The sequence below is a fragment of the Ochotona curzoniae genome, unplaced genomic scaffold (genome assembly GCF_017591425.1).
Source record: "Ochotona curzoniae isolate NIBS_2020 unplaced genomic scaffold, NIBS_Ocur_1.0 contig_2688, whole genome shotgun sequence".
Taxonomy (NCBI): domain Eukaryota; kingdom Metazoa; phylum Chordata; class Mammalia; order Lagomorpha; family Ochotonidae; genus Ochotona; species Ochotona curzoniae.
Genome location: NW_024465553.1, coordinates 28,231,210 through 28,247,225, shown reverse-complemented (window position 1 = coordinate 28,247,225; position 16,016 = coordinate 28,231,210). Strand labels below are relative to the sequence as shown.

At 46.7% G+C, this 16,016-nt stretch overlaps 1 protein-coding gene across 2 annotated transcripts in view; it reads left to right on the top strand.

Moving 5' to 3' along the window:
- The window catches only part of SH3RF3 (SH3 domain containing ring finger 3), a 305,519-nt gene that overhangs the window by 203,967 nt on the left and 85,536 nt on the right, over positions 1-16,016 (top strand). For both annotated transcript variants that reach the window (XM_040975664.1, XM_040975663.1), the window contains one exon: positions 7,341-7,436. In XM_040975664.1, the coding sequence (XP_040831598.1) occupies positions 7,341-7,436 (96 nt within the window). The remainder of the gene's footprint in view (positions 1-7,340; positions 7,437-16,016) is intronic.

The following is a 16,016-nucleotide window of genomic DNA, read 5'->3' as shown; positions in this document are numbered from 1 at the left end:
TGATTGTTTTGAAGTACAGAGTGATAGAGAGAGGGAGAGACACAGGGGTCTTCTGTCTGCCTCACTACCTCCGTCCCCAGTGGCTGCCGCAGCAAACTTTGTTACTGGTTTTTAGTAAATAACATTGTGGTCTGAGAACAAATATTATATGATTTCTGTTCTTTTAAAATAAAGTGGCCCTGAATATCATCTACCGTGGCGAATGCCCCTGTGAATTTGAGAGAAATGTGTGATCTGCAGTAGCTGGATCAGACCATCTCCCGGGCGTCTGGCAGGTGGACCAATGCACTGGACAGTGATCTGTGTCTCTCTCTTTTCAAATAAACTGAAAAAAAAATTATTTTAGGGCCTGACACGGTAGCCTAGTGGCTTAAGTCCTCATCTTGCATGCACTGGGATCCCATGTGGGTGCCACGTCCCATCCTGGCAGCCCCACTTCCCATCCAGCTCCCTGCTTGTGGCCCGGGAAAGCAGTCAAGGACAGCCGAAAGCCTTGGGACCCTGTACCTGCGTGGGAGACCCGGAAGAGGCTCCTGGCTCTTGGCTTCTGCTTGGTGCAGCTCTCGCCATTGTGGCCACTTGGGGAGTGAATCATTAGACAGAAGATCTTCCCCTCTGTCTCTCCTCCTCTCTGTATATCTGCCTTTCTAATAAAAAAAAATTTTTTAAAATTTAAAAATTGAACGTTCTTATAGTTAACATATGTATATATATTTTTAAATTTGCTGGTCATCTTTGTGTTTTAATTGCATGTTCAGACAAGGTGGACATTGATAGTGGGAGTGATTAGTGATATGGTTGGATTGAATCCTAACACATGTGTCACTGTTTTGTATGTGCTATTGTGTGCTGTGTGTTCCTTTTCGTTTTCGTAACTTCTCTGTATTTCATGATTTTAACTGGGCATTTTTCAGGATTGCGTTTTCTCGCTTTTTCTGGAATATCAGTTGTATCTCTTTTAGAATTCCTTTTAATGGTTATCCTAATGCACCAAACCCAAGGCTGTTTTCCAATAAGGCTGTACTTCTTCACGGTCATGAAAGTAAATTGTCATAACAAAATCACTCTCTCGTCTTGGTATAATTCTTGCCGTTGCTTTCCATCGTGTGTGTGTGTGTGTGTGTGTGTGTACATACATACATGAAGGGCCAGAGACATACATACAAATATGTTGGACAGATCACAGATAAGAATGCATAATCAAATACATCGTTGCTGTTATTTTGTTTTACTGTCCTTGCCTTCTCTGATGCGTTTCCTGTCTCATGTAGATCTGCGATTCTCGGCTGTATTGTTTTCTTTCTCTCTAAAGAACTTGTTCCGCATTCCTTACCTGTGGCCCTCCTGGCAGTATACTTCCCCCTCTCCTGCTTTTCTCTGAGTCTTCCTTTCCCTCATTGGGGCCTCTGGGTTGGTGGGGTTTCCCTTCAGTCCTTCCTTTTAACCCCTCTGTCTTCTCATTTGTTTATTCTGACAAGTAAAACGAAATTCTCATTTTTGCTTTTTGTAGAAGTAGACTGGTAAATTTTTTTGCCCCCCTTCTTTTAGGATTTTATCTTTCCGTGTCTGTATTTTTAAGATAAAATGCATAGATGCAATTTTCTGGCATTTACTCAGCTTGCTCTCCTCTGGACTCAGAATCTGCTACACAGTATCTGACACTAATTTGGAGAAATCCCTAGTTGTAATTATTTCAAGCACTTTCTTTTTCTTTTCCTTCTGGCAACTCCATTCCACGTACAGTTATCCCACAGTCTGTGGATTCTGTCCTGGGTGTTTTTTCTCCTTTGGTTTTCTGTTTTTTGGGTTTTTTTTCCCTCTGTGTCTTTGATTCTTAGTTTTGGGGTTTCTTTTGAGATATCCTCAAGCTTGAAGCTTTTTTTTGCTCACCCACGCGGAGTCTCCTAATGAGCCCATCAAAGGCATTCTTTATTTCTGCTACTGTGCTTTTGATCTCTAGCATTTCTTCTTGATTCCTTCTTCGAATTTCCATCTCTCCGCTGACATGGCGTGTCTGTTCTTGCATGCTGTCTGCTTTATTCATGAAAGCCCTTAGCGTAGTCACATAATGGGTTTAAATTCCCTGTCTGTTAACTGTAACATCGGTTGCTGTGTCTGAATCCATTTCTTTTTTTTTTTTCTTCAAGCTGTGTTTTGTGACTTTTAATAAGATGTGATGTTCTGTGTTAAAAGAACAGTCATCAATACACCTTTAATAATGGTGGTGGTCAAGTGTGGGAAGGCATGGTGGGTGATTATAGGACCCTCGGTCCTATAAGCAGATCTCAAGCTTCTTAGTGCCCCATCCCCTTCCTGGAGCCAGGAATGCTAGAGGTGGTAGAGTTGGACATTTCATTCCCCAGCTCAGTGCCTACATGGCTGGAAGCAAAGTCTGGAGCTGGGAATCAATCCAGACCCCCATGTGGGTGGCTGGGCCTCAGTGCGTTAGGCCATCGCTCTTCATTAGCGATGGATGGCTCTACATTAGCAGGAAGCTGAATCAGGAATTGGAGCCAAGAATTGAACCCAAATAGCCTGATATAGGACATGGGCATCTAAACCGGAGTCTTACCTGCCAAATTCCTCCCCAAACCCTACACAGACAAGTCTTAACTGCCAAACCACCCCTACCCCCGCCGACCCCAACACAGACCCCAACACACACCCCATCAGCACCAAGTTTCTTAACTACTGTAAGGTTAACTGAAAATGTAGAGTGTCATTCAGAAGCACAAAAAACCTTAGGCCTCTTTGCTGTCTTCCTTCCTCATATTCACTTTCTGGTTTATGAGACAATTGTGTTATGAAGCAAATTAGTGTTTATAATAGAATATTTGGATATAGGAAAGAGCACAAACATTGAAAACAAAGGTGCCCATTTCTTTTCTCTCTGCTAGAATAATTCCCTTTTATTCTGGCACTTGCATTTTCAGACTTTTCCTAAATGTTTTTATGCCTGTTTTGTACTTTTAAAATTGAGAAGCAGAACTGTGTTGGTGAAGCCAATGATGAAAGATGCACTGAATGAATACTTTTGCCATTGAAAACTAACTCATAAATCTACAAGGTGGGTTGTGGTGTGTTCATACAACAGAATCATATTAACGTAGCAGTTGAAGAGAAGCAAACATACCTAAGCCATGGCACTGGCCCAACGAGGAATGGCTGGATGGTCTGCCTGAATTTGTATGCTCACTCCAAATGAGTCTACACCAAAACCCTGCATACTGGATGCCTTTATGGGATAGATATAACGTTTGTCCTTGCTAGTTTGACAGGCAAAATAGAGAAAAAGTGGAATCTTTCTGCTTAAAATTGTGCATCTCTGATTAGCAGTGACGTGTGGGAGTTTTAAGTGTGCTAGATGTTTTGCTTTTATTTTCTGTAAGTGCCCTGAGTTTTGCCCTGTGTACTATTCTTTTTGGGTATTTGTCTCTTTTGGTTTTTTTGCCACTGTTCTTTTTTTAAAAAATATTTATTTTTATTGGAAAAGCAGATACACAGAGAGAAAGACAGAGAAAAGGAGACACAGAGAGAAAGATCCTCTGTCCGCTGGCTCACTGAGCCAATCAGAAGCAAGGATCCAGGAGCTTCTTCCAGGTCTCCCATGCATGCGTGCAGGGTCCCAAGGCCTTGGGTCACCCTTGACTGCCCTCCCAGGCCACAAGCAGGGAGCTGGAGCAGCTGGGACACAAACCATTGCCCACATGGGCTCCGAGCACATGCAAGGAGGGGACTCTAGTCACTAGGCTACTGCACTGGGCCCATCACTGTTCTTTTTTGTATAGTGCAGATATTGAATCCTTGTCTCTATAGAGCTTACAAGTACTTCGCCATTTTGGTTTTTGTTTCCGTCATCTTAACATAGAGGATTTCATTTTTTTTTTGTAGCCAGTGCTATTTTAAAAGGTTATTTATTTGAAAAGCAGAGAAATGGAGAGAAGAATAGATTGAGGAGAGCAACAGGATAGAAAGATAGCCCCTCCATCCGTTGGCCAACTCCCTAAATAGCTGCAACAACCAGAGCTGGTCAGGCTAAACTCACGAGCTTGAGACTCCATCCTGCTCTCAGAATGGGTGGCAGGAGCCCAGGTACTTGAGCCATCTTCCACTGTCTCCTCAGGAGCATCAGCAGGAAGCTGGATCAGAAGCTGCAGAGCCGTAACTTGAATCAGTGTTCCAGGGTGGGGTCCTGGCACTGCAAGTCGTGGTATAACCCGCTATGCTGCAACACCAGCCCCGGTGGCAATTCTTCATGATCGTCCTTTGAAATATCTTCCCTAGCTCAAGATGAAGCTTCAATTCATATTTTTTTTTCCTTAAACGTTTAACCTTTCTTCTAACATTTATGCCTTTAATCCTTTAGGAATGAAGCAGCATAGAAAACTTTCTTTTTTTAAAACTGTTCGTCAATTTTGATTACATATTCTGGCACTACTGCTAGTGTATGGGAAATCCAGCGGTTTAATTTAATTTAAAATTGACAAGCTTTCTCAGATTTGGAGTTGCCACTCTGCTTTTTAGGTAGATCATCCTCGCCCTCCCTGACACACCAGAATTTAGACTTCGTGGTTCACTTCTTTCATTTCTTTGGCTCTGACTTCTAGGACAGCCTTAAATAACAGTATGGATTTTTTTAAAACCTTTCCTGTTTTCTTTTTAATTTTACAAACGTGGCTTCTTTTTTTGTTTTTTCTACTGTCGCCACAACTCTGCGCCCTGCGGAGCCTTTGGGTTCCTTGCCTTTTGAGTACCCCGTGAAATCAGAGGCTCCCATTGGCCGACATGGTCTGGGATGGCCCCGGCTTGGGTCTCCCTGGTTGTGAACGGAGGAGCTGAGCACACAGTTCAGGAGGGTTCTGTGAACGTCCCATCCCTCTTGGTGACTGCCGTGAGTCCCCCACTGTGACCCTCAGGGCTACTTGAAAAGCCTCTGAGTTCTCCTGGCTGAACATCTGCTGGGACGCCACTCTGCTAAGTTAGCCTGCGGTGGTCTGAGAACCGGCAGCTTACCTTCTGTAGAATGTCTCGTGTGTTACCTGGCTTGTAGCATCAACTGCAAACTGAGGTGCCGTCACATGGTGCTTAACTCTGGTTTTCAGAGGTGCATTGCTAGGTGATGTTGTAACGTGTACTTAGCACCCGCCTGGGCCGTATGACAGACATAAGAGACAGCTCTTGCTTCTAGGGCACGGTGGACAGAGGACACAAGCTTAGGTTGAGCAGAGGAGACAAGGAAGCAGTCGTGAGTGGTAAATGCAGGATTCGTGATTCTGCGGCCCACGCAGTGTGGCAGACTGCTTTGCAGTAAGGATGTTAAGTGCATGACGCAGTAGCATAGATGGTTGGTATGCTTATCAGGAATCGCACTGCACCTGCTTGTGTGTACTGCACTCTTTGATGACTGGCAGCAGAACAGGGGTGTGTGTGTGTGTGTGTGTGTGTGTGCGCGCGCGCGCGCGCGTGTGTGTGTGTGTGTGTGTGTTAGCACCTGCAGCTGGACCTGGCCACAGAGTCGCAGCCACAGGAACCTCACAGCTCTGTCTTTTGGAGGACTCATTGGTGACTTTAACTTACTTAGAGCTCATCTGTATTCTGGAGATACAGAGGAGTTTGCTGTTCAAGGAATGGTCTGAAAGCTGGGGTGCTGGGAGAGGAGAAGCAGGGGAGACAAGGGTGTGACTGACTGTCCCACACCTGGAGACCCTGGAGGAGTCTTCCTGCAGAAGGCTGCTTGTTGCTGCTCCCTCTGCGAGACCCCTTGAAGGACAGACCAGCTCCCATTTGACCTCAGCTTAGAATGAGGTGTGGGGGATGTCCATATAATGCCTGCAAAACCATTTTTCTGGCCCTGCCAAGGCAACCACAGGTGGGACTCAAAATTTAGTAATTCTATAGCAGACTCATTTAAAAAAAAAAAAAGATTTATTTATTTTCATTGGAAAGTCAGATATACAGAGAGGAGGAGAGACGGTGAGAAAGATCTTCCATCCAATGATTCATTCCCCGAGTGAGCACAATGGCCGATGCTATGCTGATCCGAAGCCAGGATCCAGGAACCTCTTCCAGGTCTCCCACACAGGTGCAGGGTCCCAAAGCTTTGGGCCATCCTTGACTGCTTTCCGAGGCCACAAGCAGGGAGCTGGATGGGAAGTGGAGCTGCCGGGGTTAGAACCGGTACCCATATGGGATCCTGGCGCATTCAAGGCGGGGACTTTAGCCGCTAGGCCACACCGCTGGGCCCAATCAGACTCATTTTTAAGTTGGCCAATTTTGTCTGGTAGACAGGTGATGTAATAAGTATCCCATAGGTCCCTGGCAGAAAGATTCCCAGTTCTGCCTTAACTGTGGACAGCTTCCCCGGTGATTTCGTGAATGTAACAGCCTGGAAGAGGCTGTGGTTCTACCTGGCTCGTCCTTAAGAAGGGTTGCCCCGAGGGGCCACCTGAACCCCCAGGCTCTGAGCAAGTTGGATTACAGTTCAGGGGATGCCTGATGACAAACGCCAGAGGGGATTTAATCAGCAGGTGGGGTCTGGGACTGCATGGCAAGTTCTGGCTATGGAAGGAAGGATGGTTGTTAGAGGAGGACAACGCTGGTCACAGACCCCTGGGAGACCCCCGTTCTCCCGAGTGTGTCCCTGTGTCCCCGCGGGACTCCCTGTCCCTGGATGCTATGCTGCTATTGTCTCCTGTACCCCAAGGCTCCTCTCTAATCACCTCCTGCCAGTCTCCAACTCTTCCCAGCCCGACTTCTTACACCCCAGATCCTTGACCTAGGGTTCCTGGCACCTGCAAGGATGTCGAGTAGCTCCTTCCTTGCTGGTGGCATGTCTCCAAGCCCTGCACTCCTGGCCAGCTCCTCTGCCCCTCTTTCACAGGGTCATCCTTTCTCCTCCCATCTGTTTCCATTTGTGCAGCTAGATTTGGTATTGTTTGCTATGCCATAGAATGTAAGAGGTTTCTTAGGAGCTGTACGTACTGAAAATTCTAAATGAATATAATTAGATTGGACCACTTTTCATTCTCTGATAGAACCCGAAACCTAAAAATATTTCATACTCAGCTAAATTTGTTTTTATTTCACTAAACAAACAATGGGGGCATGAGTTTTAAAGTACTGTCTATATTATAGGTTGTCAGGTTTCCCTGTTTGAAAGTCTTTGCATTCATCATCAAAGCATCAGAGAGAGGGACCCAAGGGACGATAGAAATCTGAACACCCACCCTGGTTGGCAGCACCCCCTTTGAGTCTGTCTGTGGGCCCTGCGATACTAACCAGACCCTTCTTTTCTTTTTTGTTGTTTATCGCTGTTATCTGTGTGTGCCTGGAAATCTCAGGATGAAATTTTGACCGTGATCCGAAGAGTGGATGATAACTGGGCAGAAGGAATGCTAGGGGACAAGATCGGGATCTTCCCCCTACTCTATGTGGAGGTAAGTACACCAAGGCCCTGGCACTGGGCCTGGCCTGGCCTTGGCCTCCTCTTGATATGAACTGGGCCCTGATATTCCTCCTTGGTGAGCCCTAGGCAGTAAGTGCCATCTACAAACAAACACACAGAGCTCTCCTGACCAGGGCTTGCTCCACCTGGTGTGCAAAGGATGCTGACTAGGATGAACGGGCCTGGCCATGTCCCAGGATGCCTCTAGCTACATGCTGTTGGCCAAGTCTGTGTTCTTCTCACACCCTTTCTAGCTCCACCTGCTGCTTGGGCCCTGCTGCCCATCCCAGAGCTGCCTCCTTGTTCTTTCATCCTGTCAGTCTCGTGGACATTCTATGCTGGCATCCCTATGTCGTACCTGTGGGCAAATCTCATAGACACCTGCCTGTTCAGTGGCCTGTCCTTGCTGGAACCACAGCCTCCCCTGCCCTGGGGTCCACTTGGGGGACACAGAGCAGAGTACGCTTGGCCTTGAAGAAATCCAGATCAATGGATGGGACCACAGCTACACACACACACACACACACACACACACACACACACACAGGACAAGGTCTTCGTTCCCTGTCTCTAGTCTCAGAAAGGCAGAATAAACTCTCATTGTTTTGGACAAGAGAAAGATTGGGTAACATAGAATGCCTCCTCCCTGCACTTGTGAGGGCCAGGATGCTGCCTTGGAAGTGAGAATGCATTGTAGGACTGTGTGTGAAGGGCTGTGACATTTAGAGGCCCAGCTCTTTTTCCATGAGACTACAGGAGAGCATGCCTGGTGTCTTTCCCAGAGCTGGCCCTCTGCTGTCCTTGAGAACAGAGCTTGTCTCTCTCAGGCCAAGGCACCCCAAAGGGCAGGACCATGAGCCAGCTGTGAGTGGGGAAGTGTGGCCTGGGCTTCAAAAGAGGACCCCGCTAGACCCATGTCACCTCGCGTTAGATGTAAAGCCTCTGGGCTGGACTGGCAACTTCATGAACATCTGTTTCTCCCTCAATAAGGGCATAACCTGGGCCCCCTGTGCTTCAGTCCCAGTAGACCTGAGCCTGGGTACCTGGTACCTGTGCAGTCAGGACTCCAAATCCACCAGTGCTGGCAGCCTGGAACTGCAGAAAAGAATGTTCTGGGTAGGGGAATGGAGCAGGCACAAGGGGCTGGGTCCAGGAAGTGAGGACCAAGGTTAATAGAAGCACTGGTGGCTGGGCAGGCAGTTCCAGAACTATGGACGCATCTATCCAAGCTTTTTATGATTAGGTGGTGTTGAGAAACTGTTGATTCCATTTATGTATGCCAGGAAAAAATAATGGTGACAAAACCTAAAAATCTAGATTTAACTGCATGATGCTAGTAATGCATCCCAAAGCAGCCTGAGTGAGCATTGACAGGTGCTTCCCGTTTGAGAGTCTGTGTCCCCAGCACAGTAACTGCCATGTGCGTTGCCTGCAGTGTCACTCTGAGCTGCAGTCTTGAACTCACTGTGCGCACTGAACAGTGCCTCATTGCTTTGCTTCTCATAGACTGTTTTTTTTTTTCAACTTGTATGTCTAAATGAGCTGCTCAAGTGTTTGGTGAGAACTAATGGGCACCTCGCAGCTTTTTTGGAACGGAGAAGCTCTGAAGTCATTTTCAATCTTCCATGTTCCCTGATAGTCTCCAGCTGTGAACGTCTTGTTCCTGAATGGATTTGCCATCTTTCATGCTCATTATTTCTGCAATGTTGTCTTGGTTCTTCAGCCCCTATCTGAAATATACAGTAGGCGTTTGTGAGGGAAAACCTACTGTACGTGCAGATGGCTGAACTAGATTGAAGTGGTGAATTCATTAGGAAAATTGAAGAGGCTGAGAAGTCCCATTAAAAGGCCCCATACAGGCTGGAAAAACCAGAAGATCCATAGACTTGACTCAGTTCAAGTCTGGAGGTCCAGTGAAGCCAGTTCAAGGCCGAAGACCCAAGAGCTCAGATGAACTACTAACGTAGTCCTGGCTTGCCCTGGTTGGACAGCCTGGAGTCTTATGTTGACCACAAGAGGAAGAAAGTGTCTTGGCTCCAGGCAGGACAAGGGAAATCATTTTTTTTTCTCCTTTCTTGTTGTGCTCAGTCCTCTGCTGATTGGATGGTATCTGCCACTTGGAGTAGGAGTCTTCTCCACCCAACCCACTGTCTCTGGCAAAACCACAGCCACGCGAGGGGCAATGCTTGCCAGCTTTCTCAGTGTCCCTTAATGCAGTCAGGTTAGCACCTAAAATCAATCATCCCAGGGCATAACTTGTTCACCAGGTCCGTGAGAGAGGTGTCACAGCAGTGAATTTCCTGTGAGCTTCCTCTGACCCTGGTTTGTAACCATGACCAAGGTGGGCAGGTGTGAGATCCTACAGAGGGACCACCCAATGTCATCAATTCCCCCTCTTTCCCAGGACTTCATTAGCCTCCCATAGAAAAACTGTAGCATGTCTGGAAATGAGGCGACAGGAAAGAAAACAGGGCTCTGATGGTCTGCCCAGCTCTACCCCATGGAACCTTCAGGCTCCCAGCTGCCACCTGAGGACGTTGAACAAATGGATTTTCTCCCTCCAAATAGGCAGATAGTGCCCTGTGGTAGAGGATGGGGGAATCATGTCAGAGATTCACAGGTAGACACAGCCCATGTGTGTAGTCCAGCATTCTAGAACAAAAAGTGTGGGTATTGTAGCCATTGGCACCTGTATACAAGTGCCTCGTGGGGTGATGGGACACCCATAGCTCCCCACTGAATTCTTAGCAGCTCAGTGAGGAGGACAAGGCCTTTGAGCCAGTGGGGAACTCTTCTTAGAAAAGGACATACGTACTAGTTCCATTCCCTCTTTGGCTATTCTGTGTCTCATTTTAAAAATGTATTTCAAAGAGAGAGCGACAGAAGAAGAAAGGGACATCTTCTCCATTCGTTGATGCCCAAACCAGGCAGGACTGGGCCAGGCTGAAACCCAGAGCCAGGAACTCCATCCGAGACTCCCAAGGAGGTGGTACAGGCTGAAGTATCACAAGTGGAGGAGAGACTCATCCTCCAAGGACGGGATGTGGGCATCCAAATAAGTGTCTTACCCCACGGTGTGGCCACACCCACCCCCCCTCCACTTCTAATAGCCAATTCTGATCAAGTGCTGGCAGACATCTGCTCTGGCATTGACCCAACCTGCTTGTTTCCTAGGGTCCCTTCAGGGCTGCAGAAGTCGAGGCAGTGTGTGGGACTGGGGGCCTAAAAGGGGTGACATGGACACTGTCTAGTCATTGAGGAGCCACAAACACCTCAGATGTCAGGTGGCACTCCTGCCTGTATACAGTTGTAAGATCAGTGGTAGGAAGCTGCATCTCACGTATGCGTACCACTACCCCCATGCCTGTCCCAGGGTTAGGTCTGCTGCTCTGGGCATTGGCAAGCAGCTCATCCCCCACGCCTGTCCCAGGGCTGGATGGCTCCTGTGGGCATTGGCAGACAGCTGCATTCCACAACCCCATGCCATTGCCCCCATGCCTGTCCCAGGGCTGCGTGTGCTGCTGTGGGCATTGGCAGGCAGCTGCATCTCCCACACCTGTCCCAGGGCTGGGTGGCTGCTGTGGGCATTGGCAGGCAGCTGCACTCTTCAGATGGGTCTTATTTACAAGGAAACATGCTTTGAAAATGCCTGCTATAAGAGAATCAAGATGGCAGAATAGGAGAATGACATATTTAAACAGATGGAGAAACATTGCCAGTGTGAGGCAGAGGTGGCACATTCCAGGAAATAGGAGAGGACAGAATGATGGCAGAGGGGCACCTGAAGATTGACAGACACAGGAGAGCAGTAAACAATGGTGTGCTGTTGCAGTGACCGGACACCCCAGTGACATTCAGCGAACAGTGATCTGAACTCCACTGGCAGATGGAAATCCACCAGCAACCAGGTGGGAAGGGCCATTCACCAGGAATTCAGCAGGTGAACCCAGACAGAGACCTGCCATCCTGCTGGTCTGTTTGATTTGACCAGGAGCAGAGACAGAGCAGCAGATCCCGGACAGGCAATGCAGGAACAGGGTGGATTTCACAGCCCAGTCCCATCTCCTACAACCGAATGCGTGCCATTTTGTCTAGAGAGGCAAAGACTATGGGACAATACTGCACATGCACTGAGCTGGGAGTGAACTCATTTATGACTCAGCGAACTGCAACAACATGGCATCCTACAGGTTCCACTCAACATAAGTGCAGGTAGCCCTCAGGTCTGATGGCCAGCAGATCAAGAACTCCACAAGTGGCACATCAGGCACCATTTTGTATGGTGTGGCAAAGGCTTTGAGACTGCAGGAGAACGGTGAGCTGCACTTGTGCTGAGCGGGAAGCGAGCTCACTGAGCTCAGTGCATTTCAGTGGTCCAACAGAGATAATAATATCGATTTTCACATTGTACAGGTCAAAATAGGTCTGTGTGACCCTCAAACCTAACAGCCAACAGGTTCCAGCAAGATCAGCACGCCCAACAACCTAGCCATACAGAACACCTGGTGTCTCCCTAATCCTGGGAACTGCTCTAACAGGAAGTGGGAGAAAGTTTGTATAGACAATGGTGCAGCTTCAGCACGGTTTCACAGCAGCTGGGGCTATGGAGACCATGGTGGAAATCAAACATAAGAACCCAGACCTGAAACTTGCTGGAAGGAATGACACAAGTGACTGCAAACAAAGAGCCGTGTACCAACTGCAATAAGTAAACTCAAACTATAGATCTACAGGTGTCAGAGCTTAGAAACCTGCGCCAAGGAGAAGAAGTACAATATACATGTACGTAGTCCAAGTACAATGACCAAGAGCAAAGGGAGAGACAAAGGCACAATGAATATTACTGAAGACTCCCCTGCAAAAGAGCAAAAGCCTTTGCCAACCTCAGTTAGCTGAAAAAGACATCAAGAAAATGGGGCATATAGAGTTCAAAACACTTGTTATAAAGCTTCCTATCAACAGCGAGAAGCACGTAAAGCAGGCACTCAAGGAATTTAAGGAGTATGTCACATAGGAAAATGAATCAAATGAAAGCTGATGTATCAGACATGAAGAATACAGTGGAGCAAATTAAAAGTACAGTGGGGAGTCTCCAAAGTAGAATGAAGGAAGCAGAAGGAAGAATCTCAAAATTAGAAGATATTTTCTGTCACCTGGGTGGAAACAAACAAAAAGCTGGAAGCTGACCTTTGTCAAATTGAAAAAAAAAGTATTCAAGAATTGGAAGACACTATTAAAAGGCCAAATATAAGAGTTTTGGGAGTCCCAGAAGGTGCAGAAAGAGAAGCTGGGTTTAAAAATGAATTTAATAAAATAATAAGGGAAAATTTCCCTAATCTAGAGGAAGAATTGGGAAACAACATCCAGGAGGGATACAGAACCCCCAACAGTGTTGCCCAAAGGGATCTTCACCACAACGCATGATAATCAAACTCTCTTCAATTGAACATATAAGGAAAATTCCCTTAAATGTGCTTGTGAAAAAAATCAATTGACATATAAAGGAATGCTAGTTAAATTCACAGCTGACCTCTCACAGGAAACTCCACTGGCCAGAAGAGAATGGAGCGACATAATCCAGATTCTAAAAGCAAAAAATTTTTAGCCCAGGATAATGTATCCAGGAAAGCTTTCCTTTGTCTTTAAAAATGAAATAAAATTCTTCCATAATATAGAAAAGTTAAAAGAATATGCCTTTTCCAAACCTTCCCTACAAATGATACTTCGGGATGTCCTATTGACAGAGAAGAGGAATAGCACGCATCGAAACCAAAGGCAAAGGTGAAAACATCCCAGTAAAATGACAACGGAATACTAAATCAATGAACAAACCATTGCTAAAATGACAGGACCAAGTTACCACCCATTCATATTAGCCCTGAATGTAAATGGTTTAAATTCATCAATCAAATGTCATGGATAAGTGGTCTGTGTTAAAAAAAAAAGAAACCCTCTATTTATTGCCCACAGAAGACATATCTCACCAACATTCATGGATTTTGGCTTTTTAAATTTAGTTTCATCTCTTGAAAACACTTTTTCTCATTTAATTCTTTTCTGACTCATAGATCATGAGGTAGCATCATTTTCTTCAAGAAGGTTCTTGATTTTCATTCCTTCAGCAGCATATTAGTCATTCAGTAGCATGTTATTTAACTTCAATAGCATTTTAAATTTCTTTTCTTCCTGTTGTTGATTTTGTTTTGTGGCTTTTCATTTAAGGGGATGTATAGTAACTGTGTAATGGAGACTATCATATCCAGATGTGAGGATACAATGCAATATGCATCTCTACTTCCAGACAAAGATGGACTCCCAATGAAACTGTGTACTACATCTTGACTATAGGATGCTGGAGTCTGCCATTGTCCATGTCTGCAATGATGGAAATACGACTGTGTATGAAGAACTATACACTAGTAATGATATAGGGAAACTCAGTATTGGTGGGAAGGAATTGGGGAGAGGTTAAGGAAAATCCAAGGGTTATGGGAATGTATCATAAAATGATAAAAATAATAAAATTTACAAAAAGAAAAAGGAAACCTCTGCTACTTCTGTAGGAGAGGGGACCAGTTGCAAAAGGCAGTGAACAGGAGAGGACCTTGTACCCTGGTCGATGGGGAAAGACAGACTGCCCTTCTGGGGATATCAAGAGAGGCTTCTGCAGTACTCTGTCCTTAACCCATGGTTTGTCCATTGCACATAGACTTGCCCTGCCTCTGAACATAGAGAAGTGTTTCAGTGTAGCTGCCTGTAGATTCCTTCCTGGGTGCTCTTTTTGACTGTGGTTCTACTAATTCATTTTTCTTCTGTTCATAGTATGTACACTACTGCTTCTGATATGTTTGGTGTTTCCTGGTTGGGTACTGACTTCTAAGATCTTACCTCTTGGGGAGTTGAGTGTCTATAACCATCCCAATCTTAGTTCTGAGATACTACTTGGTCACTTATATGCAAGGCTCAGAAGCTGTGTGACTAAGGACCAGGGCAGTCTGTCCCACAAGGCTGATCTTTCCTGCTGCGGGCCTTCTACTTGGGGCTTCTGCTCTGGAAGTTGGGAACCACACAAACCTTATCCTGGTGCGTCTGTCTCAGTCCTGGGTGGGTTCCCCACTTAGATGTCCTGATGATCTTTCGGCTGAAAGACTTCTGGGTGCTTTGCAGAATTCAAGGACTCATGCTGTGGTTTCTTTCCTATCTGGTAACAAGCAGGGAGATTCTAGCACATACTCCTTCGCTCTGTGCAGGGGGAGGCCTGGAAGCCCAGACTGATAACAGAGCTCATTGCCCGGACAATGGCTGTTCTATGCTTCCTGATGTGTCCTGCTTGGAAACTGTCATAGCTTTGTTTGAGATGCAGAGTGATAGCAGAGACAGATGGAGATACACGGATACACACACGAAAAGAGAGAGAGAGAGAGAGAGAGAGAGAGAGAGAGAGAGAAACCCCCATCGTCTGGATTATTTTGCTGATTCCCTCCTGGCTTAGAGTTCATGAGTTCTGTCTCCCAACAGGGAATTGTCACAATGGGCAGCTAAGGCCAGGAAGTAAAAGCATGACTTGCTGTGTCTCCCTGTGTGGCCTTTTGTGATCACTTGCTGTGTTTGGGGGAACAGGAAGGATGGAGAGCATGCTGCCATGGCCAGAACACCTTCAGGATTCGGTTACTTACTCAGATGGTGCCTCGCATCTGAAGGCTTCCTACAGCCAGGCTGTGGCACCAATTATGGCGAACAAGAAAAGCAGCTGATTCCAGCTTTATCTTGTTCCTGCTAAACCCATTCAGAGAAACTCAAAGCTACTCCCTGTTGCTTTTATGGCTTTGAAATCCCACGAAGAGAGAGCAATTAAGAGTTTCATTTTCAAGTTCACAAGACCTCTCTTTTGTAGGAAGCAAAGAGGAAGCTGTGGGGATACCAAGCACGGCTCCCAGGTGTCTGCCCGTCAATCATTGTCCCTCTTATTGCTCGAAGACGCCCCTATGTCCCACAGAGCCCACTCTGGGTCTCTGGGAAGCCATTTCGATGGAGGCCTGTAAGCTTCCATTTGCCACAGGCCCTTAGACCCAGTTCTGGTCCCTCAGACGCAAGCAGCCCCTCTCCTCCAGCACAGCCTCGGGGTGGGGGTTCTGGTGGCTCTGGGAAAGCAAATTACAGCTTCATGCATCTCTTAGGTTCCAGCTATAAAACCGGAACAGAGTGCCTGCCACTGCCTATGCCTTTGTCACCAGCTGGGAAGATGATGGATGGCTTCCCTTGTTTTGAGTTTCTGCTGCGGGCTTAACTCTTGGCTGAAAGAGTAGGTTTCCGTTCCTGTGGAATGCCCCCTCCCTGTCCACCGGGCTTTTCCTTGTGCGCCTGTTTATATATTTCTTGTGCTAGACCCTGGCGATGCACAGAGGAGCAAAATCTTACAGCCTGTGTTAGTGTGGGAGGAGTCAATAAAGAAAGGAGATGGGTCCTCGGTGTGTCATGTTCTCAGTGGGGTGGGGCAGAGGATGATGGGCAGGAGGGCCTGCAGGTGTCACAGTCACACTCAGAACCCTCTGAGGAACCCGACTTCAGGTGA